This window comes from Phaseolus vulgaris, chromosome 2, assembly GCF_000499845.2.
Source record: "Phaseolus vulgaris cultivar G19833 chromosome 2, P. vulgaris v2.0, whole genome shotgun sequence".
In the NCBI taxonomy this organism is placed as follows: domain Eukaryota; kingdom Viridiplantae; phylum Streptophyta; class Magnoliopsida; order Fabales; family Fabaceae; genus Phaseolus; species Phaseolus vulgaris.
The window spans coordinates 18094621-18121907 of record NC_023758.2 but is presented as its reverse complement, the minus strand read 5'-3'; the positions used below and the strand labels follow the sequence as shown (position 1 = coordinate 18121907).

General features: G+C 44.8%; 3 protein-coding genes and 1 long non-coding RNA gene across 4 annotated transcripts; 2 read left to right on the top strand and 2 right to left on the bottom strand.

The window, feature by feature from the left end:
- The first annotated feature begins 7854 nt into the window (after positions 1 to 7854).
- On the top strand, positions 7855 to 8322 carry LOC137809134 (uncharacterized). Its single transcript, XM_068610273.1, has one exon. It carries the CDS (start codon positions 7855 to 7857, stop codon positions 8320 to 8322), a length of 468 nt encoding a protein of 155 aa, XP_068466374.1.
- Positions 8323 to 9160: 838 nt separating this feature from the next.
- On the top strand, positions 9161 to 10887 carry LOC137809640 (uncharacterized). Its single transcript, XR_011080792.1, has 2 exons — positions 9161 to 10537; positions 10646 to 10887. It is a non-coding gene; the product is annotated as an uncharacterized lncRNA (long non-coding RNA).
- A 5786-nt stretch (positions 10888 to 16673) lies between these two features.
- On the bottom strand, positions 16674 to 17603 carry LOC137809133 (uncharacterized). Its single transcript, XM_068610272.1, has one exon. It carries the CDS (start codon positions 17601 to 17603, stop codon positions 16674 to 16676), a length of 930 nt encoding a protein of 309 aa, XP_068466373.1.
- A 1881-nt stretch (positions 17604 to 19484) lies between these two features.
- Positions 19485 to 21386, bottom strand: LOC137809132 (uncharacterized). The gene has a single exon (XM_068610270.1). It carries the CDS (start codon positions 21384 to 21386, stop codon positions 19485 to 19487), a length of 1902 nt encoding a protein of 633 aa, XP_068466371.1.
- Positions 21387 to 27287: the final 5901 nt, after the last annotated feature.

Sequence of the window (27287 nt, the reverse complement as noted above, 5' to 3'; positions counted from 1 at the left end):
GTTCAGCTTCAGCCTATACCTAGCTATTGTTGTAAATAGCTCTTCTAAGTCAGCTATGTGTTGATCTTTCACCCGTGAGGTCACCACCACGTCGTCCACATAGGCTTGCACGTTTCTCCCTATCATGGGTGGAAGGACTCTGTCCATTAGCCTCTGGTAAGTGGTGCCTGCATTCTTCAGCCCAAAGGGCATCACTGTGTAACAGTAGCAAGACAACTCTGTCATGAACCCCGTCTTGCACTCGTCCCTGGGGTGCATCTTGATATGGTTGTACCCATAAGAAACATCCAGGAAGTTGAGCATCTTGCAGCCCGAGGCACTGTCTACCAAGGCGTTTATGCTTGGTAGAGGGTAGGAGTCCTTCGGGCATGCTTTGTTGAGGTTGGTAAAGTCGACATACATTCTTCACTTCCCGTTGGCCTTCTTAATCAAGACCACATTGGCCAACCACTCAGGGTACTGGATCTCCCTTATGTGGTCGGCGCTTAAGAACTTCTTCGTCTCTTCTTTAATGACCTGCCACCTTTCTTCGTTGAACTTCCTTCTTCTCTGGCGGATAGGCCTGACCTTGGGGTCCATGGTGAGGTGGTGGCACAGGAAGTCTGGGTCTATGCCTGGCATGTCCGAGGCGGACCATGAGAAGGCGTCCAGATGCCATGCTATGACCAAAAGGGAGAGCTTGAAAACAAAAAAGTGTTAGGAAGCCTTGGCACCAACTAGAGGAAAAAAGGCTCAAAGAGTACATAGACTAACCAATTATGTATTCAATTATTTGAACAAAATGAACAAATTTTGGAATGCATGATCTCCTCAGCCTATCAAAATTGCTTAGCAAAATGGACCAAAAGCCTTTATTTAAATCAAAGAAAAATCATTGAGCATGGAAGAAAATGCTCAAGACAATTCTCAAGTTAGAAATGAAGAATTATGTTGAAGAGCAAATCTGTTTAGCCAAACCCAATATGTTGAAGCTAAAATATCACTAGAGGAAGGATTGCTAACAAAAATCGTTCAAGCTAATAGCAAAGCGCTCAAGGGAAAATTGTGCTTACAAGGTATGCTTTTAAATTGGTCACGTTATTCTTAATTCGCTCAAGCCAAATTGAAAAAGAAAAAAAATGGTTCTCTCGGGTTAATGTTAGCTTAAGCAAATGAGAATGTGTTGAGCGGAATTTGAAAAGTAGTTGTTGTGTTTAAAATTTTGAATGAATTCGCTGAGCATAAGGGCATTCGCTCATTCTACCGCTCAAGCGCTATGAAAGTAGCTTAAACTGATTAGTTATCAATTTATACCTTTTAAGTTCTTCCTTGAATCTCCCTTCTTCCATAAAATTTATTTGTTTATTTTTACTACATTTTGTTAGAATGTATGGCTTTAAACTAGAGGGGGGTGAATGGTTTAAAGAGGGTTTTCGCAAACTTTTTAGTCTAGAATGAATTTCCTTTTAGAAAACTTGATTCAGAATTCAGTTTGCCAAAAACACAAAGCAATTTAACACAGCACCAGAAAAACAATCAGTTGTTTCGCAGAAACAATCGATTGTTTATACCAATTAAAATATACAAACTGAAATTAAAGAGTTTAAGGGAGAGAGAGATTGCACACACAGTTTATACTGGTTCACTCTTAAACCAAGAGCTACATCCAGTCTTCCCATAAACCACTGAGGAATCCACTAAGTAACCAAACCTAGATTACTTACACACACCACCAAAGAAGTGACCTTGATCCCCTCAAGACACACACTTCTTTTGGCTCAGCACATACACCACCAAGAATGTTGATCTTGACAACCTCAAGAGCACACAACACTTCTAGGCCTATCACACCAGAGTTTACACAAAGTATAGAAGGATTACACTTGTTACAGAATGATCTGAAATCAATACAAATGAAAATCCTATTCCACTCTCTCTTGATCAAAGCAATCTCAAAGAAATCTTTAACTCTTGAAAAGAAAAATCAGTGAAAAACTCAAATCTTGTTTTTCTATAATTAAATCTCAGTTCTTGTTTGTTACAAAAGTTGAACAAACTCTTTATAGCTTTCAAAGAATGGTCAAAGCATTTAAAACAGAAGCGCATTCAGTTACAAAATCATTTAAAGCTTAGTTAACACTCAAAACAGTTTTCTGTTATGATTTGAAAACAAACAATCGGTTGAATGTGCCAATCAATCGGTTGTTTTGGTTTGACAGCAAGTCAACCACCAAAAATAGTTTTCAACCTTTCTCAAAACACCTAAGAGTAAAACAATCGGTTGTTTCGACAAAACAACAGGTTGTTTTTCACTTAGTTTGAAAAACACTTTCAATTCAAAAGGTTTGAAAATACTTAAGCTTTGGATTCAATCAAGAGTGGATTTACACAGATAATCTACCCCAGATTCTAAAACACCTCAACAACAGCAAGCACATCCAGCCTTCCATCAAACTCAAAGGATTTGGATTCTTCAAAGCTTGAACACACTTGATTCAACACATTTCACTCATCTTTTGTTTCATACTTCACAATGACACTGCAAGATCACATTCAAGAAAGCTTCTAACTAGGTAAGTCAGATCCTCTCCATTGTCAGGGTTTAAAGCTCTTGAGGATGTGTTAAGGACATCAATGCATGTCATACATAGGTCCTTTTAGATGCATGTTGTTTGATCATCTTATACATTCAAACCCTTGAGATAGTTCCACTTTAATCAGCTTTTCAAATTGCATGAGCATTTTAAATGTTGCTAACACGTGGTTTTTCTAATAGGATTCAATAGGAGGGAAGGGTCCATCAATTTGTGTTTTCTAAGATATTTAATAAGAATGTATAGATGGTATTCCAAAATGGGTTTACTCACAACATATCATCCTCAAGGAAAAGAAAGGAAATTGCCTCTTCCTCATGGAACATATGGATTAATTCTACATTCTTTTAAAGAAATAGAATAAGCTCAAAAAAGGAGGACTGAGGAAGAACAATAGGATAGGACCAGGTTCTTGGCCAAGAGTAAGCAAGACAGATACCTCTAGTTCGAATCAATAACCATCATCGTTGAAAGTACGACATAATTTTTGCTTGGATAATTTGAAGACTTTAAGAATAAATTCATAGAAGTCAGTGAAAAAAACTAATCATTTTTTTCCCTTATTTCCATGAAAACACAATGAGAATATTTTTTGCAAATGCCTACCTAGTAAATTTTGATGAGACAACCAAAAATTCTTGGGTTAAAGGAATACAAGTTTTTTTTGATGCAGTAGTCATACATAGACACCTTCACATCAACAGAAGAAATCGAAAAGGATTGAATAGAAGAAGAAAGTATGTCTCTCTGGTAGCAGTAGTAGAATAACTTTGTGTTTATGGACCATTTGCAAGAGGAAGAATTGGTTTCCCTGAAAATATTTATAGGTCAAGCATGAGTACAATAACACAATTGTGCGCAAGCTTGATGTATGCAAATATCTTCCCCATGACTCATGTATCTTATATGACATTGTTTTTAAAAGATAGTGAACCTTCTTTTGAAGGGAATCACAATTTTCACAAAAGCTTGAGTCAACGCACTTATAAGAAGAGTTTTGATAAATCATTTCTAGGTTTTCAAAACCAGTTTTCGAATTGTTTAACTCTTCTTCTAAGGTCTTGACTCCACTTTTCAACTAGTTGTTTACTAAGAGTAACACTCAAGAACTCTCAAGGAACCGTGAACCAGTTCTCTCTCAGTATACTCAAGAACTCGCAAGCGTAAAGAAGACAATCTGAACGTGCGTACCTCAGAAGTTCGTTGGGAAACTCTTATATACCTGGACACTTTCTCTCTCCTGGCAGTTACACACCTGGACACGTGGCTCGCATCCAGCTGTACACGTGCCATCATCTGGAGCCTCCTTGACTTGGGCGCTGCTTCTGACTCTCTTTTGGCTAAGTTACTTATGCATGATACTACTCAGTGCATAGTTGTCTTGGAGCGTGATCTCTACTGGATTGGCGAGTTAGGGTGCCTTCGTACACACCTTCCCTGTGGTCTCGCCGGCCGCCTTCATGATCTGCACCACCTGTTTCACCGTGTATGCTCAAGCGAGCTGTCCCCCGACCTCATCCTCTGGCCAGCTGGGAAATGTCTATCTGCCTTCATCTCCGGCGATGTCCTTGTTTCGGCGATCTTTAAATCACTTGGTCGCCTGGGTTTACATCTGGCGACTTCATCTTTAACCTGGTGACCGCTGGTTCTGGTGTGCTGGAGATCGGAGCACGCCAACTTAATAACTGGCGACTACACGAGCACCCCGACTTCCTTCCCTTCTGCCAGCCAGGCGTCCCATCAACACGCCTATACAATAGCTTGATGCCACGTCATCATTTTCGACTATCAGGGCGGTACAAGATCTACCTGATTTTTAGTGTGTATTTTAAGACAAGTGGTCTAACATGTAATTCGTCTATAAATCTTCTAGACGTAGTTCTTCACGTATAACTTTTTGTTAATAAAACTAATAAATTTTATCATTTCACGATTACTCTAACTGTATACAAAAAACGAGGAAAATAAACTCTTTCAACACCAAGCTTACCCTACTAACCCAGAAAACACATGTACTAATAGTACTCCCAAACCACAAAACAGAACACCAAATTGAATGCATAAAATCTAACAGTCAAATCACCAACATGAATGCATTAAAGTTAGGCGGAAATTGACATCCAAGACAATTCCTCATGAAAAACCATTGCAACATAATCATTAGCACATGACCTTTAAAAGGAGAAGAGTCTTCACCCTTTTGGCACCTCTAACCAATACTAGTTTGTTCCTTTTTGGGAATGACAAACAACATCCTCCATTATTGATTAAAACCGAATAGCAGTCATAGACAAAATGTCTCAACTTGCAACAAATTGTTTTGTCAAGCACCAACAGTGCCCATTTATTAAGAATTCCATCCTCCCATCTTATAGCCAAAGTTGTTGCTTCTTTGAATAACATGAAATTTTGACATTAATAATTCCTTTTTCCTTTAGACTAGATACCCCAGAAAACTATCCACTAAATCCTTAGTTTTTGTTTTGCTACCCCGGGATCTCTGCTGCCAAAAAAATATATCAAATGTAGAGTTACTATCTCCTTTCCCTAAATTCTGCCTTTTGGTTCTTGTTGTTGTCACTTATATGAGATTTTTCCCAACTTATCTGAGATCAAGCCTAAGAAGAAGATTAAACCTTCTTCATATCCCAACTGATTATTTCCTACATCTGACCCTCCTTTCATACCTAAGCTCTCCCTAAAATACCATCACTTATGAAATCATTTCTTTTATCCTAATTTTAGACATGTCATAGGGTCCATACAACATTATTTACCACATTTTCCTCTTTTACTTAATCTTCATGATGATAGAAATGGAACATACATAAAAAAAACAATTTTAGATGAGTCGAAATTGAAAAGCAAAAATGGAGTGCAGAGAATGGTTGAAAATGGAGGTTATTTTATTTTATATGTGAGATTTGGTGTGGAAATGTGTGAGAGTATGTCTCTCTTTCTTCTTGTTGTTACCTTAAAATAAGGAAGTATCATCATTTTCACAATACGAGAGACGTCGGTGAAGAATGGCGGAAGTGAAGTTCTTCTTCACAAACTTTCCTCATGAGTACATGGAGGGGGACATGTGGACGATTTATCAGAGGTGGGGACGGGTTATAGACGTATTCATTTCAAGAAGGTTAGATTCTGGTAGACGGCGCTTTGGGTTCGTGAGATTTCAAGGCATGTTGGATGCTCACATTTTAGAAAGGAAGCTAGACATTATTTGGATAGGTCTTTGGAAGTTGTGGGTAAATATACCTAAGTTTAGCAGGAAGAAACCACACAGACTCGAGTTAGGTGACGTTAGGAAACATGAACTTGCAAGGAAGGCTTGGAGGCAGAGGCTCAACAAAGATCCTTTGCTCAGATGGTTAGGGACGATCACGAGTCTGCTTCTAAGAAGGTCTTGGACGCCAGCATGATCTGCTTTCAAGTCGTGATGGATTCTACAAAGTGGCTGGAGGATTGCTTTGTAGGGAGACTTATCAAGTTAAAAAATCTGCAGTCTATTAAGGAAAGTTTTATTTTGAGTGGAGCTAATTCTGTGAAGTTGAGGTCTTTAGGGGAGAAGTTTGTGTTGTTTTCCTGTAATGAAGTGGAATACTTAGAGAAGTTAGTTGTCGAAAATAAAGAATGGTTAGATGGCATATTTGAGTCTCTTTTCCCTTGGGACGATAACTTTGTGGTAGGTAAAAAATTTGTTTGGGTTCCCTGCAGAGGTATCCCGCTGGCATTGTGGAGTAACCAGTGTTTCGAATTTATTGGGTCTCTTGTCGGTTCGTTAGTTGAGGTTGACGACACCACGATAATAAGGGAGGTTGTTGAGTTCGCTCGTCCGCGCGTCAGAATCCCGGTAGGAAGAGATGCAAAGATGGTGCAGCAAGTGCTGATTAATGGTACTTTATGCACTGTCTCTTTTAAAGAAGAGTTTGAGTTTCGTTAGCCATGGAGCGGTTCTATGATCATCGTTGGAGAGTGGTTCGTGAGGAGGATTCCGAGGCAAGCTTGGATGAATTTGGAGGAGTTGGGTCTGTCAACTTTTTCTACTCGGAGCTTGGTGGAGGGTTTGAATCAAAGGAAGGAGAAGAAAAAATGGTTCAGCTTCCTGCAGAGGTGAAGGGTAGTCTGTTAGGTGGTGAAGGTGGCGCATGCAAAAATAATCATTGCAAAAAAAAAAACCTAGTTTAGGTGGAGTAGGAGCCGCATGCAACTCTAATAATTGTGGGGTAAAATTGTCCATCCTGGGGGCAAATTTTTCCTATTATGGTAATGCAACAGTTTTATTTAAAAAGTTAAAGGAGAGCATTAAAGGTAGTGGGGCCCAATTAGGTTGTTGTGGAAAAAGGCAGTTGGGTCTTAGTGACACATTAATTGCTTAAGAGTGGTCTAATGACCTAATTTGTGTTGGGCCTATTTTGGCCCAAGAAAGAGACGCAAGTAGGGTTGGCACATCACCAGGGGCGGCGGAAGCTGCCATGTGCGTCTTCTCAGGGGAGGTCGCAGGTCAGAAGGCGACGCGGCAAGTGGTGGTCTATGGAGGCTGGTTTGCTCATCAAAGCGGTGGGTTCTCGTCATCTTCCAAAGGCGTTTTCGGAGTGGCAATAACCAATGGCGGAGTCTTATTCGTGGACTTGTGTGCAGCGGCAGGTTGTGACCTTCTATCCACGTCGCCCTCAGTGCTGGGTGTCGTTGCCACCGCTGGTGTTGGTAGTTCGGGATGGAGCGATGACGAAAGTGGTTGTGAGGGTGCGGGGCCGGTCAATGGGAGGGAAGATGGAGCGGTTTTGCAGAATGGGAGGGAAGATGGAGCAGTTTTGCAGAATAGTGGCGTGGTGGTGGACGGTCGGAGGAGTTTAAGTGGGAGCGGCAACGCAGTTTTGATTCTTAGTTCATCACACAGCGATGGTGTCCATAAGGTTGATGGTAGACAAGCAAGCTACGCGTTTAACCGTGCACCTTTGGTCAACTTTGGAGGAACAGGTTCACAAGTTGACGAAAAATTGGTAATAGGGAAGGTTTCTCGAACCCTGTTTCCGGAATTGGATGCTAAAGCTAGCCATGAGACCATTGTCCCTCTCAGTCGAAGCGTCGACAGTGCTGATAAAAATGGCTCTAGTCTTAATTGGTTGAAAAATGAAAACTTAGAAGCTATTAGAATGTGGAGCATAGAACAGGAACTTGGGTTTTCCTTTAATTGTTATCAGCAAGTTAAAGTATTTTCAAAATCGAGACAATGGCAAGCAGAAGGTTGTTAGGAGGGAGAACAATGTTTCAGATGATGGAGATTGTTAGTCTGAACGTAAGGGGGTTAGGAGGGAGTATTAATCGAAAATATATTAGAGATTTGATTAGCAAAGAACAGGTAGACATGATTTGCTTACAAGAGACTAAATGTTCTGAGATTAGTAAGGAGAATGGTTTCCTGTTGTGGGGATCTAATAATATTGGTTGGATTGAGGTTGGTGCTAGTAATAACGCAGGAGGGATCATTACTATGTCGAGAAATAGTCGGTTTCAACTCCTCAACTACTTTAGAGGCAACAATTTTTCTACTACTGAAGGGGTGTGGAAGGGCGGTGGAGTGGTTCAGATTATGATAGTTAATGTCTACAGTCCTAATTCGTTGAGGGAAAAAAAGATTCTTTGGGAAGAAATTAGTGACGGCGTCAGAACAATAAGGTGTGGTGTGTATTTGGAGACTTTAATTCCGTTCGAAGATAGGAAGATAGAAGGAGTTTCTTCTTAGTGTCTGACTACAACTGTTCCGGCCGGTTGACCTGGGTCGTCTTTGTGCGTGGTTTGTTCTAATGAGCTAGGGCACCTTCGGTTTACTTCGTCTGTCAGTACCTGAAAAAAGAAGAACAAAGGGGCGCCCTCGCGGCCGTTTGCACTCCGACGATCAAGCCAGCTAGCGAGAAACACCAAAGTAACTAGAAACTGTATGATTATCTCAATGACTGAAACTATATGGCTAAAACTGTGCCACCCTAATTGTCTTGTGCTCTCAGCGGATGTGCCGTCAAGAACAATTAGGGTTTTTGCTCTGTATGTCTATCTGGGAAACTAGGTTAAAACTCGTGTAACTGTGAACTGAAAAAACGTACCTCTCTAGGGCTTATTTGCGCCCTATATATAACTGAAAACTAGGGTTTACCTCTGCGTTGCCTGCTATTATCTAGGGTTCCTTGGAGAAGGTCCTTGCGTCGCTATCTTTAGGATCTTAGCGTATCTGGCCCATGGACTTCCCTTATCTTGGAGTGCAATGTATAACCTTCTGGCCCCTTGGGCTCTAACTTGAGCGCTGTATTTATCGTGCCATCATACTGTTCGAATCCCCTAATTGGACACGCGTCATGCATGCAGCCTTCCCTGGGTACCTTCAATGAGCACGTGGGCATTACCATGTGCCCTTTTGACTTGATCATTTATTCTGTGCATAGGGACCCACAGTGCCGCCACCCAACTTAGGGTTATCCCATCGTGTGGGCCCCCTCTTTGTGAAATGTTTACGTCATGCGGGTTGACTCTTCGGGCGATGTCTTACTCAGGCGATGTCTTACTTAGGCGACGTCTTACTTCTGCGCGATGCTTCTCTTGGGCGATGGGCGATGATCCGTCTTGGTGGTGACACATCTCGGCGATAACCGATTATTTATACTGCAGACCGCCGCTTTAACATATGGCGACTACGTTGACTTCTTGACTACCTACCTTTCTCTTGTCCACGTCATCATACCCGATGACCTGGTCGGTACACAAGCCCCCCAGTCTTGAGCTGATAACTTGTTTTCAGCGAAAAGACTAAAGCTTGCCCCCTACTTCCCTTGCGGCGTTTTGATGACATGCCATCTTCCGATCGATTGACGTGACATTTCTGTATCGTCGGCGCAACGTACCCTCAAGGGCTCTGACGATGTGACATTCTCTGAGTGAGATAAATGACATTTTAATCCGTACCTTTACCTCGCGACACGTGGCCCACTCACGAGGCGCTTGTTTTACCGCTTCAATCATGAGGCTCGAATCTTGAAAACCCCGCATCTCAACTCATTGTCTCTGCTTCTTTCGTATCTTTCGTGCACTATTCACCTTCTTTCCAAGAACTTCTTGCCCCACGTTCTCTCTTTGCGACCCTTCCCTTTGTTGCGTTACTGAACCCTTGACTTCCAGTTTCTTTATCGCCAGTACACACTAGGATGTCGACCAATCCTTCTTCCTCCCGAGTGAGTCACAAGGATCTCTATCCCTGGGCTTCGAGCGAACTGCTCGACGAATTCTCTTGCTTACTTTCTTCCAGGGCCCTGAGGGAGCACGTGGGGGAAGCATGCTCCTATGACCATCGTGCACTCGCAAAGAGGCACGATGATGACATCGTCGTGCTCCCTTGTTCCATGGGGGAGCCGGTGTGCGGGGATGAACGATCCAGCAACGGGGTACCCTTTTTCTATTTCTATCAAGTAGTTTTTAAGCGCGTCGGCGTACGCCTTCCCTTTTCTAGGTTCGAGAGGGAGCTGTTAACGGAGATGAACACCGCTCCAGCCCAACTGTACCCCAACAGTTGGGCCTTCGTGAAGGCCTTCGACATTTTGTTTGGCTTCCTTGGGTGTGCGCCTTCTGTAGATATTTTTCTTCACTTCTTCGAGGTGAAGAGGCAGAGAAACAACCTTTGGGTAACTCTTAGCAATGTCCCTGGTAGGATTCTTTTGACTCCCTTTCAGCAAGCCTTCACAGGGTGGAAAGGCAGGTTTTTAAGGTATGCTGCTCCAGCTTGGTGCCTTCTGCCCTGGACGGCTTTCCTTTGTACTGGACAAAGGATGCCAGAGCTTTGAAATCTAAACCCCTTAAGAAACTGTCTACAAGGGATCAGGAAGCTTGCAAGATCCTGGCGGGTGTTGGAGGATTTGATGCGGCTGCTTTAATAAGCTTGGAGTATAATGCCGAGCTTCTGAAAAGATATATATGTGTGTGAGGCTTTTCTCATGGTTTTCCACTCCTTGTTATGATTTCGCTTAAGAATACTTTGTTTCCCGTATGCCTCTTACTATACTTTATTCCTCTCTTCCACGTAGGTTCCAAGATAAACGATCATCAGAGGACGCTTCTGACTCGGGCTTTGCGGTTCGGAGACGGGGCCCTTTCGTCGCACTGCTTGAAGCCTGGGGCCACTGATGAGTGATGTGCTCTTGCTTTTTGTGTAGATATTTAGGACGTGTATAGGATTACAATTCCATTTTGCAAATGTTACAAACTTCGTCTGTAACCCTAACATTGGTTCTGCACTTTTATTTATGCTGAAATGCTGTTTAAATTATCTTGCATGCTTGTGTTCTTTGTCATGCCGCGCACGTCACTCCGATATTGCCTTTACGCTTGGCGTGAATTTCTTAGACTTTGTTTGTTCCCATTCCTTAAACATCCTGTCCCTGGTTGCCTTGTTTATGGCTCTGCTCGGTCTTCGCTTTTGTGATGGATGCCTTTCCGTTTGGGCTTTCATATTTGAATCTTCAGCATTATCGCGCCCGAGCTCATTGGGATGGTTGGCGACATACTGCTCGTAGCGACATCAGACCGCCTAGCCCTTCGTTTGCCGACGACCCGTCGACAGTCGTGTACATTTTGCAGACCACCCCTCTCGCACTTCCTGATCACGTCATCGCCCCTGGCGACTCGGGGAAGGTGAGTTTAAATTTCGGCGATCTACGTGGCTCGCACGCTAATGCGCACGCCGGTGTCTGATTTGACACTTCACCAACCTTCTCCCATCAAATGACACGTGGATCCATCGACGATTGTTATTTCGTGTCGTTTGCGCTTCCCATAACCTTCAAAACTCTAACTTCTCGCGCCACCCCTACTGTTACATTATCTTCCTGCTTCTCTTTCAAACTTTTGATACGCTCTGGTGAACGCTTCATCTCCCCAATCATCATTTCCTCGTACGCTCCCTCGACCATAAAAAAGGTAAGCCCTTTATCACTTTGTTGGCGCTTATCGCATTTCGATCAACTTGCATCATCTCTTAACTGTCTGATGCATACGCTGTGGGCTGTTTGCTCTCTGTTTCGCTTTTTTCCCTGCGCTTTTAGGTTTTCTTTCCCTTCCTACGACCCCTGTTCTTCATGCTGCTTTCCCTTCCTATTTTTCGAATTGAATCATTCTTTTTAGTGACCCTCCGCTTTCCTTTTCTTACTTTCCTTTCGTCTCTCCTGCAGTTCTCGATGGCTCGTACAGGTGCCACCCCTGCCCCCTCTCGAAACCCTCCTTCAAAATCTCGTAAACAACCTTCGTCAGGAAACCCCTCCACGTCTCGTAACCCACCTAGAGATCCTGGCATCCTTCCAAATCGGGCTCAGAGGCCTGCGCCCTCTCGTCCCAACCAATCGCAATCAACTCCCCCGCAAACTAACGCCACTGCCCGCCCCATTCCTGATTACAAACTGTTGTACTCATGGGCTCCTCCAGCTTTGCTGAACGAAACTTCCTCGATTAATTCTGAGGCCGACATTCTTCGATTGAGGGACAAGACCCACCTCACATTCCATAAGGAGCATGATGACATGGTTGTTATTCGTCCTTGTCCTCCCGGGGAACCTGTTTGTACTGATGGCGACGTCAACGACGGCCACCCTTTCTGCTTTGTTTACGCAACCGTGTTTAAGAAGGTTAAGCTCAGGTTCCCCTTTAGTCGCTTTGAGAGGGAGCTCCTTACTGAGCTTGATATTGCCCCTGCTCAGCTGCATCCCAACGGCTGGGCGTTTGTCAGGGCATACTAAATTGTTTGTGCACATTTAGGCCATCCAGCCTCTGTAGACGTGTTCTTATTTTTGTTCGAGGCCAAAAACCCGGGGGACCGCCTATGGGTAAGCTTTAATGGGATTGCTGGGAGGTCCATCCTTTCCATCTTCCAACAATCTTATAAGGATTGGAAGGGGATGTTCGTTCGTGTTTGCTGTAATGATCAGAGTCCCACACTTCTCGACGGGTTCCCCTTGTACTGGGTTGACAAGGGAAAAAAGGATTCTCAGGATCATTTTCGGAAAGCTAGGAGTCCAGAGAAAATGGGGGAGCTTGATAGAGACTTGTGTCACTTCTGGAAGGAAGTTGCCTCCACCAATACCACCTTACCTACCTCCTCAATCATCAAGTTCGAATTCTATGAAGATCAACTAGACTTTTACATAGGTCTGTCCCTCCACTCCGCCTGGATTTTTCTCCCTGTGCCAAATCTGTTTCACTTCTTTACCAAGTTTGTTCGCGTTATATGTCCTGCTCCTACCCTTGTACTGCTAATTATCTGTATCTGTAATTGTATTGATTTGTGAATATTGATCACTTCGTGCAGACACAATGCTGGGAATGGATCATATGGCCAGACTGCGTTCTATAGTCAAACGCCACAAACTCGCTGCGGGTTCTCAAACCGTCCCGAATTCTGTAGCGGAAGCCGCTGTTGCCCGAGGCGAGCTTCCTCCCGTGGGCTCATCCTCCCTTATCGCCCCTCCTGTCCCTTCGAGAAAGAAACTGCCGCCAAAGAGGGCCAAGAGGAAGAATCCCATAATGGTGTCGGATGAGGATGATGACGAGAGCACTGAAGACGGACTTATCTGCAAAAGGAACAGGGCAACCGTCACCGATCTACCCGCAACCGAGAGTGCGGGCCCAGATTATGCGGAAAATCCCCCCAGCGTCTCTACACCCTTTGAGAGCGCTGGGGATGCTCTACCATCAAACACCTCAGCTGCTGGGGGCGTTTCGGAGCAAGCTGCGGACATTCAGTGGTCTCCCCAACCTGCAGTAGAGCCAGACATGTCGCCGCCATGCCTTGATGTTCCCTTGGTTGTCCATACTCATGAAGGCGGCGGCGAGAACCAACCCCCGACTCCTCTCCCGATCCCTGCTCTTCCAGCCCCCGTTGAGGAGGTCTTGAAGGCTCATGCCGCTTACCTTAGCGCTATGACTACCGAGTGCGTAGAGAAACGCCTTTACCAGATGATGGGCGAGGCTTTAAGGGACTCCTTGAGCCAGTATGAATCCGAAGCCGGTGTTGCGAAAGACCAAGTTCAACAACTTAAGCGTGATCTTACGATGCGGGGATTGGAGTTTTCGCGGTTAGAGAATGCTCTGAAGGAGGAGTTGCGGATCGAACGCAAAAACAGCGCTGAACTGGGCCAAAAACTCAACGCCAAACTCTCAGAGGTCACTGAACTCGAGGGCAGACTCGTGCATCAGCAGGAGAAGATAACGGGCCTTGAGGAGACTCTCAAGGCTAAAGGGGACTACGCAGATGAGCTCGAGGCCAAGTCGATTGAGAGGGAGGATCTGCTGGGTAACATCAAAGCTGACATGGACCAAAAAGCCAAGGAACTGAGCGAGAAGGATAAGGAGCTGAACGAATCTGCTGCGAAACTTGCTCAGGCGCTTGAGGAGAACGAAAAGCTGAAGAAACAAAGTGAAGAACTCAACCTCAACGCCGCGGACGTTCTGACTTCCGGGTTTGGCGCAGCCTTGGAACAGTTCGCTTGTGCTTACCCCGACTTGGACCTCTCCCAGTTCTCAATTTGCCATGAAGTGGTAGACGGCAAAATCGTACCCTCAGACTAACGTTTTCATTTGTTCTCATTTGACATTTTCTTTAGAAACACTCTGAAAGACTTACATATTCGACCTCTGCCTATGTGCAACGAATCTGTTTGTAATGACTTCTTTCTTCGAACCGTGTCAACTTATGCTCATGATTTATCTTTTACCTGTTGTGCGATCGCCTGATAACTTGGTTGGTTTTTACTCAACCTAATTAACTTAGCATAAACTGATGCTTAATTTCCTGGAAATCAACTTATCTTGAACAAACAGTTAGTCTATAGCAATAACATTTGACACAAAATTACTTACTGAGCAGTAGGCGGGAGTCATTTTTAGTATCTGACATCTCACTTGCCTGATCTGCCAAGTGACATGTGTATTTCTAGGTCATCACCTAAAACTTTCGAACTTGCCTCAATTTGCTTAAGCAAAGAGGTCTTGTATCCTGTTCTTGCCTGAACTCACTCAAGGGTGAGGAGGACTTTATCTGGCCTGAACTCGCTCGACGGCGAGAAGGACTTTATCTTGCCTGAACTCGCTCGACGGCGAGAAGGACTTTATCTAGTGCCTCAGCTTGCCCAGGGGCTACCTTTTCCCTAGATGCACTGAGGACTTTCAACCTTATCTTGCCTGAACTCACTCGAGGGTGAGGAGGACTTTCCCTGGTGCCTCAACATTGCCCAGGGGCTACCTTTTCCCTGGATGCACTGAGGGCTTTTAACCTTATCTTGCCTGCACTCACTCGAGGGTGAGGAGGACTTTCTCTGGTGCCTCAACATTGCCCAGGGGCTACCTTTTCCCTGGATGCACTGAGGGCTTTTAACCTTATCTTGCCTGAACTCACTCGAGGGTGAGTAGGACTTTCTCTGGTACCGGGGCTAGCTATTCATACTTGAGGAGGGGGCGTCCCGAAGGAATCCCTTAACCCCTTCTCAAGGACTAGGCGCCCGGATTTTAACTCATACTGGACATACCTGACATCTTGCTCTGAACACCCGCCTATACTCGTTCTTGGCGAGTAGGACTTCTTAATCTGTTCTCGCCTAAACTCGTTCTAGGCGAGTAGGACTTCTGATCTGTTCTCGCCTATATTCGCTCTTAGGCAAGTAGGACTTAAAACTTAACTTTCACCTCCGATTGCCAGGTGGCAACAAGGACTTAAAAACTTTATACTTGTGCCTCCGATCGCTGGGTGGCGATGGGGACTTAAAAACTTTATACTTGTGCCTCCGATCGCTGGCTGGCGATGGGGACTTAAAAACTTTATACTTGTGCCTCCAATCGCCGAGTGGCGACGAGGACTTAAAAAACTTGATTTGTGCCTCCAATCGCCGAGTGGCGATGAGGACTTAAAAAACTTAATCTTTGCCCCCGATCGCCAGGTGGCGATGAGGACTTAAAAAACTTTATACTAGTGCCTTCGATCGCGAGGTGGCGATGAGGTCTTAAAACTTTGAACTGAATGCATGCGATCTGAATCTGCCCTAAATTATACAAGGACGACAAAGTCTTTTCTTCGAAAACTTAAAATGACAAACATGCAAACTCAATAACTGGGAAACTTTGATAAACTATTTAAAATGATAATCATGCAAGCTCAATAACTGGGAAAACTTTGATAAACTATTTAAAATGATAATCATGCAAGCTCAATAACTGGGAAAACTTGATAGGCTCGAACTTTCTTTATTGGGTGGCCTCATTAAAAAACCCTTCTTAGGGAAAAAGAGCGCCACCTTTGAAAAACTGTTTTCACTTGACTGTTCGAGTTAACTGCTACTTACAATGTTTCAACTGTAATAAAACTTGAGGTGTAGCGTTCCAAGTGCGAGGAATCGCCCCTCCCTCCAGTGTTTCCAAACGATAGGCGCCGTTCCTGAGTGCTTCAGTTATTCTAAATGGTCCCGTCCATTTGGGTGACAATTTATTCTGCATCTCGTATAGGTGGGCCTTCCTCATTACCAGGTCGCCATCTCTGAACTGTCTTGGCCTTGCCCTAGAATTGTACTTGCGCTCGACTCTTCTCTTTATCGCTTCAGCCTTTACCCTTGCCTCCTCCCTGACCTCATCCAACAAGTCTAAGTTCATCCTCCTTTCTGCATTCGAGTCTTCTGCCACGAAGTTTTGGAATCTCGGCGAGCTTTCCTGGATTTCAATTGGGATCATTGCATCGCACCCGTACACCAAGCTGAACGGGGTTTCATGGGTTCCTGACTGTTCAGTGGTGTGATATGCCCATATTATACGGGGAACTTCCTCAGCCCAAGACCCTTTGGCCTTCTCCAATCTCCTCTTCAAACCTCTTAGTAAAACCCGATTAGCCGACTCCACCTGCCCATTCGTTTGCGGGTGTTCCACGGAAGCGAACACCTGTTGAGTTCCAACGTCCTCGCATAGCTTCCTCAGTAGGTGACTTGCGAACTGAGTCCCGTTATCCGACACCAAATGCTTGGGAACACCGAAACAACACACGATATTCTTCCATACGAAGTTCTGTATCTTGTGCGCTGTGATCTAGGCTACTGGTTCTGCTTCAATCCACTTCGTGAAGTATTCGACTGCCACAACCAAATACTTCATCTGCCTAATCACCAGTGGGAAGGGTCCCAGGATATCGATTCCCCATGTGTGGAAAGGCCAGGGACTGTAGATTGATTTTAACTCTTCCGGAGGCGCCTTGTGCCAATCGGCGTGCTCCTGGCACTGCTTGCAACGTTGGGCATATCTCTTGCAGTCTTCCCTCATTGTCGGCCAATAATAACCCGCACGGATGGTTCTTGTTGCCAAGGCTCGACCTCCGATGTGACTCCCGCAAATCCCTTCATGAAGCTCGGCCATAATTCTCGTGCACCTCTCTCCATGCACACATACTAAAAGGGGGTGTGTGAACCCAAACCTGTACAACTCACCATCGATGAGGGTGAACTTGCTGGAGTTCCTTTTTACCTTCCTAGCTTCCGTCGAGTCCATTGGGAGTAAGCCATCTGCGATGTATCGCTGGTATGGTGTAATCCATGTGTCCGGCTCGTGGACGGCGCAAACTTGCGTCATTTTTATCTCCCCCACTGGATGCGCTCTAACCCTTGGCGTTCTCAAGGTCTCCTGAGATAGGGACTTATGACTTCTTGCCATCCCTTCCTTTGACTTGCAAATTTGGAGAACTTGGTGGTCTGCAACGAACGCTCGAGCTGTCTTCAGGGTCTCTTGTATGACGGTCCTCTGCCTGCCCCCCTTGCCCGAACTGGCGAGCTTTGCTAGGAAGTCGGCCCGGGCGTTCTGCTCCCTTGGCACATGGACTACTTCGAACGAAACAAAAGACTTCCTCAACTCCTGCACATACTCCAGATAAGCTGCCATCTGCGGATCTTTAGCCTGGAACTCACCGATCACTTGGCCTGTGATTAGCAATGAATCGCTTTTGGCCAACAGCACCCTTGCTCCCATCTCCTTTGCCAACAAAACGCCAGCGATCAAAGCCTCGTATTCCGCCTGGTTGTTGCTGGCTTTAAAGGCGAATTTTAGGGACTGTTCTATCAACACGCCGTTGGGTCCTTCCAGAATTACCCCGGCCCCACTGCCCAACTAGTTGGAGGATCCGTCCACTGAGAGCACCCAACGAAAACCATCTCCGGCGCTTTGCACTGTTTCAGAAGATAATTCGACCACGAAGTCAGCGAAGATTTGTCCCTTGATCGGTCCCCGGGGCTCATACTTGATGTCGAACTCCGACAACTCTACCGCCCATTTTACCATTCTTCCAGCCACATCTGGTTTCTTTAGGACCTTCTGGATAGGTAAGTCGGTCATCACCAACACTGTAAAACTCTGGAAGTAGTGGCGCAACCTCCTCGCCGAAAACACTACTGCCAATGCTGCTTTCTCCAAAGCCTGATATCTCACTTCTGGGCCTCGCAATACCTTGCTGACAAAATAAACCGGCTTCTGAATTTGATCTTGATCCTGGACGAGCACCGCACTCAGCGCCTTCTCGGTTAAGGCGAAGTATAATCTGAGGGGCGCTCCTACTTGGGGTTTGCACAGGACCGGCGAGCTTGCCAAGTACTCTTTGAGTTTTACGAAAGCCTCTTCGCACTCCTTCGTCCAGACAAATCTATTGTCCCTTTTCAAGCATTGGAAATAGGGGTGACCCCTTTCTCCACTGGCAGACACAAATCGCGACAGGGCGGCCATCCGGCCCGTGAGCTGCTGCACCTCCTTCACCGTAGCAGGGCTCCTCACTGCCAAAATGGTCGCACACTTGTCAGGGTTTGCTTCGATCCCTCTTTCGGTCAAGAGGAACCCCAAGAACTTTCCCGCTTCTACGCCGAAAATGCACTTCTCGGGGTTCAGCTTTAGCTTGTATTTGGCTATCGTAACGAACAACTCCTCCAAGTCGGCTATATGCTGGTTCTTTTCCAGGGATGTTACGACCATATCGTCGACGTAAGCTTGCACGTTTCTCCCGAGCATAGGTGCAAGCACTTTATCCATCAATCTTTGATACGTGGCTCCCGCGTTCTTCAGCCCAAAAGGCATCACTTTGTAGCAATAGCACGACTTCTCCGTCATGAAGGCAGTTTTTTCCTCGTCCATGGGGTGCATCTTAATTTGGTTGTACCCCGAGAACGCGTCCAAGAAACTCAACAATTTACACCCTGCTGCACTGTCCACTAGGGCGTCAATACTTGGCAAAGGATAGGAATCCTTTGGACAGGCTTTATTTAGATCTGTGAAGTCGACACACATTCGCCATTTCCCATTGCTCTTCTTTACCAACACAACATTGGCTAGCCATTCCGGGTACTGTATCTCCTTGATGTGGCTTGCCTCGAGGAGTTTTTGCGTTTCATCTCTGATCGCCTGTCTCCTTTCTTCATTGAATTTTCTTCTTCTTTGTCGGACTGGTCTGACCTGGGGGTCCATTGCTAGGCGATGACATAAAAAATCGGGGTCGATTCCTGGCATATCCGAGGCAGACCATGCGAACGCGTCCAGATGCTTGCCTATCACCTTGGCGATTTGCTCCTGTGTCCCGTCGTCTAGATTTTTCCCCAACTTGAAAATTTTACCACCGATCTCCCTCTCGAGCCAATCTCCAACTGAGCGAGGCCTCCTCTCGCTAGCTAGCAATGCTCTCACAATGCTTGACTCCCTGGCGGCCTCCGGGCCGCTTTCCTCTTCTTTTACTCCAGCGTTATTCTTAGGCTCCAACTCGACATCTCCCATGGTTATGTCCCCGTCTATGGCTACCTCCAATGTCATGTCCATACCCGCGTCGCCTTCGGCGGTTCCTTCTGTCGCCGCATCCATGGTCCGTCGGCCTTCCTACGTATCCTTCGCACCGGGAGGCGGTGTCGTGGTCACATGGCATACTGATCGCCTGTTCTTGAGGCTGTTTTCATAACATCTCTTTGCCTCCTCTTGGTCAGATCGGATGGTGACGATTACTCCTTCCATTGAAGGTAATTTGACCTTCATGTGCCTCGTGGAGGGTACAGCTCCTATCCTATTGAGTGTTGGCCTTCCTAGTAGGATATTATACACTGAAGGGGCGTTCACGACAAGGTATTTGACTTTCTCCGTGCGCGAGGCGGTCCCATCTGTGAACGTCGTTCTCAACTCAATGTATCCCCTGACTTCGACTTGACCGCCTGCAAAACCATATAAGCAGCCCCCGTATGGCCTCAACTGATCTGTGGATAGTTGTAGCCTTTCGAAGGTCGGCCAGAACATCACGTCTGCCGAGCTCCCTTGATCGACCAAGACCCGATGAACCATTCTTCCTGCCGTGACTAGCGAGATCATAATGGGATCGTTGTCATGCGGCACCACATCCCGGAGGTCTCCCTTAGTGAACGTGATGTCCACATCGGGCGAATGGTCCTCGAAAACTTCTACTGACATTACGAACCTTGCATATTTCTTACGCTGCGATGCCGTACATCCGCCACCCGAGAACCCACCAGCTATGGTGTGGATTTCACCGAGGATGGGCGCCTCATGCTGTTGTCCCTCACTGCCTCCTGCTTGCGAGCCTGGTGGTCGTCCCGCCTGTTTCTCCATCAAGTAATCCTTCAGGAAACCACTCTTCACGAGCTCATCCAACTGATAGCCAAGTGCTAGGCAGTTGTTGATATGGTGGCCGAATGCTTCGTGGAATTCGCACCACGACTCCTTGCGAGGCCCTAGTACCTTGTCAGCTTTGATCGGCGGCCTCAACCTGTCGGCTATGCTGGGTATCGCAATCAGATCTTTGAGTTCCATCACGAAATTGTGTCTTGGCGGTTTGCGTACTTCTCTCCCTTCCTCTACTCGACTCTTAGGTTGAGTCCTTCGTGGCTCGTAAGCGCGTTTCCTGTCAAAGTGTTTCCTTTCTGTGACGGCTTGGTGAACCCGAATAGGTTGCGTGCGTATCTGTGCCTTGGGGCGTGCCGGCATAGTGGTTGTACATTTTTCATACGTTTCACCTTCTGAGGCAATATGTTCCACCGCTTGTCGCCTTATTTCAGCGAAAGTTTTGGGGCGACTGCAGTTAAGCGTCTTGCTGAAAGATCCGGGGCGCACTCCCTTCTTGAACGCGTACACAATCATGGGTTCCTCCTTGGTACCTACTTTCACCACCTGTGCCCCGAAGCGGCTTATGTATTCCTTTAGGGTTTCACCTTGGAACTGCTTGACGTCGAAGAGGTCGTACGAGACTGGGGCGGGAGTTCTGTTGGCTATGTACTGTTCTCTAAATAGTTTCGAAAGTTGGGCGAAGGACGTGACGTGGCCCTCTGGGAGGCTGATGAACCAGTCCATGGCCATCCCTGTCAGGGTGCTCATGAAAAGCTTGCATTTAGCAGTGTCCGATCCACCTACCAGTAACATCTGTGTGTGGAACGTCGTGAGGTGCGCTTCGGGGTCCTCCATTCCTGTGAACGTCACCTTGGGTCCTGTGAACGTGTTGGGAATTGCTGTCTCCAAGATTGCTTGTGAAAACGGTGTTGTGAATTCCCTGGGTGGGGATGTAGCCTCCGGTTCGTCTTTGCCCCGCCATCTATGACGTAACTCCTCGTTGGTGCGGTGGAGTTCCTCGCTTCTTACTTGAGAAGCTGTGAGGTCTGCCTGCATGCGTTCCTGCTCTACTTTCGAGGCGGCCACTGTGTCTTGTAGCCCGTGCACCATCCCCATGAGCTGCTGTAGGGTCATCTCTTCACTACTAGCGCGTGCTGGTCGGGTGGCCATGGCTCTCCGGGGATCCTCTCGACTTATCTGAGTGTTGAAAATCTTGAACTGAAAGCTTGTGTGGTGGAACCGATGTTTATATCGGCCCCATGGTGGGCGCCAGATGTTCCGGTCGGTTGACCTGGGTCGTCTTTGTGCGTGGCTTGTTCTAATGAGCTAGGGCACCTTCGGTTTACTTCGTCTGTCAGTACCTGAAAAAAGAAGAACAAAGGGGCGCCCTCGCGGCCGTTTGCACTCCGACGATCAAGTCAACTAGCGAGAAACACCAAAGTAACTAGAAACTGTATGATTATCTCAATGACTGAAACTATATGGCTAAAACTGTGCCACCCTAATTGTCTTGTGCTCTCAGCGGATGTGCCGTCAAGAACAATTAGGGTTTTTGCTCTGTATGTCTATCTGGGAAACTAGGTTTAAACTCGTGTAACTGTGAACTGAAAAAACGTACCTCTCTAGGGCTTATTTGCGCCCTATATATAACTGAAAACTAGGGTTTACCTATGCGTTGCCTGCTATTATCTAGGGTTCCTTGGAGAAGGTCCTTGCGCCGCTATCTTTAGGATCTTAGCGTATCTGGCCCATGGACTTCCCTTATCTTGGAGTGCAATGTATAACCTTCTGGCCCCTTGGGCTCTAACTTGAGCGCTGTATTTATCACGCCATCATACTGTTCGAATCCCCTAATTGGACACGCGTCATGCATGCAGCCTTCCCTGGGTACCTTCAATGAGCACGTGGGCATTACCATGTGCCCTTTTGACTTGATCATTTATTCTGTGCATAGGGACCCACAGTGCCGCCACCCAACTTAGGGTTATCCCATCGTGTGGGCCCCCTCTCTGTGAAATGCTTACGTCATGCGGGTTGACTCTTCGGGCGATGTCTTACTCAGGCGATGTCTTACTTAGTCGACGTCTCTTCTCGGCGACGTCTTACTTCTGCACGATGCTTCTCTTGGGCGATGGGCGATGATCCGTCTTGGTGGTGACACATCTCGGCGATAACCGATTATTTATACTGCAGACCGCCGCTTTTACATACGGCGACTACGTTGACTTCTTGACTACCTACCTTTCTCTTGTCCACGTCATCATACCCGATGACCTGGTCGGTACAACAACAAATATATCAGAGGGTTTAATGATTTTATTGAAGGGTCTGAACTTGTGGATGTACCGATGGTAGGTAGAAAGTTTACTTGGTACAAGCCGAATAGGTCAGTTAAAAGTAGAATAGACAGGGTCTTGGTGTCAAGGGAATGGTTGGATGCGTGGTCGGATTGTAAAGAATTCGTCTTAAGTATAATTGTTTCTGATCATTGCGCGTTAGTGTTTAAGGACTCGATAGTGGATTGGGGATCGAAACCGTTTAGAAGCTTGGATGCGTGGCAGGGTGATGGTAGGTTTAAAGATTTTGTCAGGAGCAAGTGGCATAGCTACGAGGTGCACGAGGGAGGTATGTTTGTTTTTAATGAAAAATTGAAGAAGTTGAAGGCTGATTTAAAAATCTGGAATAGGGAGGTCTTTGGGTTTGTGAACCTTGCAAGGGTCAAAATGCTCAAGAAATTACAAGAGTTTGATGAAAGAGACGATGAAAGTGATCTCAATGAGAAAGGAAGGGAGGAAAGGCGGTTGTTGCTGGCAGAACATAGTCGATTTCTCTTTAAGCAAGAAGCCATTTTGAAGCAGAAAGCCTGACATCAGTGGTTGGAACATGGAGACCTTAATACAAGCTTTTTCCATTCGGTTGCCAAGTGGAGAAGGGCGAGGAATGGTTTAAATGGAGTTTTCGTGGACAATGTATGTTGTGATGATAAAGAGGTGGTAAAGGATAAGGTTAGAAGTTTTTTTAAATCTCGGTTTGATGGAGTTGACAAGGTTCCTGTCAGGTTGGATAATGTTGGTCGAAGATATATCTGAAGAAGTTAAATTTGCAGTATGGAGTTGTGAAAGCTCGAAGAGTCCTGGTCCCGACGGATTTAACTTTGGCTTTTTAAAGTTTTGTTGGGAGATTTTAATAGAGGATGTTCTGAAGCCTATGAACGAGTTTGCAGATAGAGGCAGTTAGCCCAGAGGGTCAAATGCGTCTTTCATCTGTTTGGTTCCCAAGATTGACAACCCGCAACAGCTCAATGACTTCAGACCTATCTCTCTGGTAGGTTGTTTATACAAAATCGTTTTAAAGGTTTTGTCTCTTAGGCTAAAGAAAGTGATAAGTAAGTTGATTGATATTAGGGAATCTGCTTTCCTGGAAGGAAGAGGCTTATTGGATAGTGTCCTCATGGCCAATGAGGTTTTAGAGGAGGTGAAACGGAGGAAAAAAAGTTGTGTTTACTTTAAAGTTGATTACGAAAAGGCATATGACTATGTAAGTTGGGAGTTTTTATATTGCATGCTTGGAAGGTTAGGCTTCAGTGAAAAATGGATTAGATGGATTAAATCTTGTTTGGAGTCTTCCTCTGTGTCGGTGCTTGTAAATGGGAGTTCTACTTTGGAGTTTTACCCAAATAGGGGTTTACATCAAGGCAACCCTCTAGCGCCTTTTCTGTTTCTTATTGTGGCGGAAGGATTGGCAGGTGTTGTAAGGAAACCTGTAGAGAAGAATCTGGTGGAGAGTTTGGAGGTTGGGGTACAAAAGGTTAAGTTAAACATGCTTCATTATGTGAATGATACTCTGTTTCTTTGTGAAGCTAACTTTAAATTTGTTTTCAATTTGAAAGTCATTCTGCACTGTTTTAAATTAGCCTTTGGTTTGAAGGTCAATTTTTCGAAGAGTAGAATTGGAGGGGTGGGGGTTGACCACACTGTAATTTAGCAGTTTGTTGCAATCCTTAATTGTGAAGTGATGAAAAACTCCTTTCAAATGCTTGGGGTTGCTTGTGCGGGGGGGGGGGGGGGGGGGGAGCCACAAGCGAGTCTCGTTTTGGGACGGAGTGCTTGAAAGAGTTAAAAGTAGGTTGGGATGATGGAAAGGTATATTTCTTTTGTTGGCTGGGAGAGTTTGTCTCATTAAGTCGGTTCTTTCTTCTAATCCGCTTTTCTATTTATCTATGTATAAGTTGTCTTCTACTGTGCTAAAGGAGATTGAACAAATTTAGAGAAGGTTTTTGTGGGGTTGGAGTTCAGAAGGAAGGAAAACAACGTGGGTTTCGTGGAAAAAGGCTTGCGAGCCTAGAAAAGATGGCAATCTTGGTATTTTGAACAATAAGGCTTTTCAATGTGGTTCTACTGGGAAACTGGATTTGGCGTCTGGAAATCGATAAGGGTGGTTTGTGGAAGGAAATTCTCGACTCTAAATATGGAGGTTTGGAGAATCTTGCAAGAACAAAGGAATAATGCTAAGGATTCCAACTGGTGGAGAGATTTGAAGGGGGTTTGGGGGATGGTGGAATGGGGTAGAACCTTTGAGAACTGTTATGAGTGGAGAGTGGGAAACAGGAAGGATATCTTGTTCTGGAAAGATGTTTGGGTGGGCAACGAAGATTTGAAAAATAAATTCCCAAGAATGTATTCTTTATGTGGTAATAAAAAAGGTAATTTAGAGTCTTGCGAGGAGTGGGTTAACGGTAGTTGGAAGTGGAAGTTAGTTTGGAGGAGAGGTCTATTTGATTGGGAAAATAGTCAGGAAGCCCAACTGTTACGAGAGGTGCATGGAAAGGCCCTGGTCTTGAGTATTGAAGATAGCCGGGTTTGGAAGCTAGGTAAGGATAGTGAGTTTTCGGTAAAGTCTGCCTATGCTAAATTAAGAGGCCCCTACGAGGGAGATAGTCTGTTTGTCTCCCTCTGGAAGTCTTATGCTTTTCCTTCAGCCCAGTTTACTGCTTGGAGGGTGTTGTTTAATTCAGTTGCTACAAAAATTAACTTGGAAAGGCGTGGAGTTTCGGTTGATAGCAACCTCTGTAGTTTTGGCAGGATGGAAGTGGAGTCTGTTGGAATATGTGGCCTTAAACGAGAGGGGGGGGTGAATTGTTTAAAGGGGTTTTCGCAAACTTTTTAGGCTAGAATGAAATCCTTTGCAAGAAACCAGATTAGGAATTTAGTTAGCCAAGAAACAAAGCACAATTAAGCAAAGCACCAGAAAAACAATCAGTTGTTTCTTCGAAAGAATCGGTTGTTTATACCAGCAAAACAACAACAACTGAATTTAAATGAGTTTAAGGGAAGAAAGAGATACATAAACAGTTTATATTGGTTCACTCTTAAACCAAGAGCTACATCTAGTCCCCAGAATCCACTGGGCAATCCACTAAGCAATCAAATACAGATTACACACAAAACCACCAAAGAAGTGACCTTGAACCCCTTAAGAAAAACACTTCCTTTGGCACAACACACACCAAGAATGTTCATCTTGACAACCTCAAGAGCACACAACACTCATTGGCTTACAACACCAGAATTTACAAAGTATTCAGAAAGAATTATAGTTGTTACAGAATGAACTGAAATCAATATACATGTAATCCTATTCCACTCTCTCTTGAGAAAACCAAAGCTGAATAGTGAATGTTCAAATCTTGAAAGCAATCTCTCTCAAATTGAAAAACTCAAATATGTTTTTCTCTTTCCTTGTTTGTTATAAAAATAAACAAATTATTTATAGCTTTCAAAGATTGGTCAAAGCATTTAAAATAGGAGCGTATTCAGTTTGAAAATCATTTAAAGCACACTCAACTAACAAAACAGATTTTGTTAGGATTTTCAAACAAACAATTCATTGAAAGCACGAAACAATCAATTGTTTTGGTTTGACAGCAAGTTAAACCTTTTCAAAAAACACCTAAGAGTAAAACAATCGGCTGTTTCGACAAAACCACAAGTTGTCTTTCACTTAGTTTGAAAAACACTTTTATCTTAAAAGATTTGAAAACACTTTAGCTTTAGATTCAAAAAAGAGTGGATTACACAGATAAACTACCCAGATCCTATCCTTAACACAACAGCAACTTCAACCTTCCATCAAACACTAGGATTTCAATTCTTCAAAGCCTTTGATCACACTTGATTCAACAATCTCCCCCTATTTGATGAAGACAAATCCCTAGTTGCTTGTGTTGGACTTGTTTGAATCTGAAGCAGTTCCTGCAAAACAAAGCTTTATGCAATACACAACATCTATAGCAGTAGGTTAGAAAAGCAATTAGCTTGTGTTCTGCTTAACCAATATAGCAAAGAAAAACCAGCCAAAAAGGCAAACCATAAAGCATCAGCAGCAGCAGAAATAACAATCACTTAAACAGATAGAGTTTGCAGATTTTAAGACAACACGACATAAAATTCTCCCCCTATTGGTCTTCACAAATAGACTATAAGAAGAGATAAAACAAAAATTGTTCCAGATAAAACAGAATTTAAAAGAAATAGCAATAAAAATTGTTATAGAGCAAACACAATCGGTTGTTTCGAGCATTCAACCAGTTGTTTTTCTTCAGTCATCCTTGCCATATTGCAGCTCAAAGATATGGTTCTGAACAACTTCAATCTGTTCATGCAGGGTCCGAAAGAGAGTGTCCATGCTCTGGAATCTGTTGTCAATGTTCTAGAAATTTGTCGCACAAAGATCATGGAGATTTCTTTGATTTTCAGCAAAACCATCAAGTCTATCCACCATGTATCTTTCAAAAGAATACATTGAGGGAATCTGATCCCCTTGATGTCATACGCTTGTTCTAGCATCAAAGTTAGTTGCAAGCTGTTCTTCATTGTGGATATCCATATTAGCAGTTTGATCTTCTTCATCAAAATCAACAGCTGCAGCACTTGAGGAACCACCATGATCACCATCTTTGCTCACCCATCTTCCATTTATCTTGGTGAATCCCATTTTGTTTAGTGAACCATTGTTCACTTCTTGTGTTGATTTAACCAACTCAGAGGTTTCATCTTCAAGATTCACTTCAAA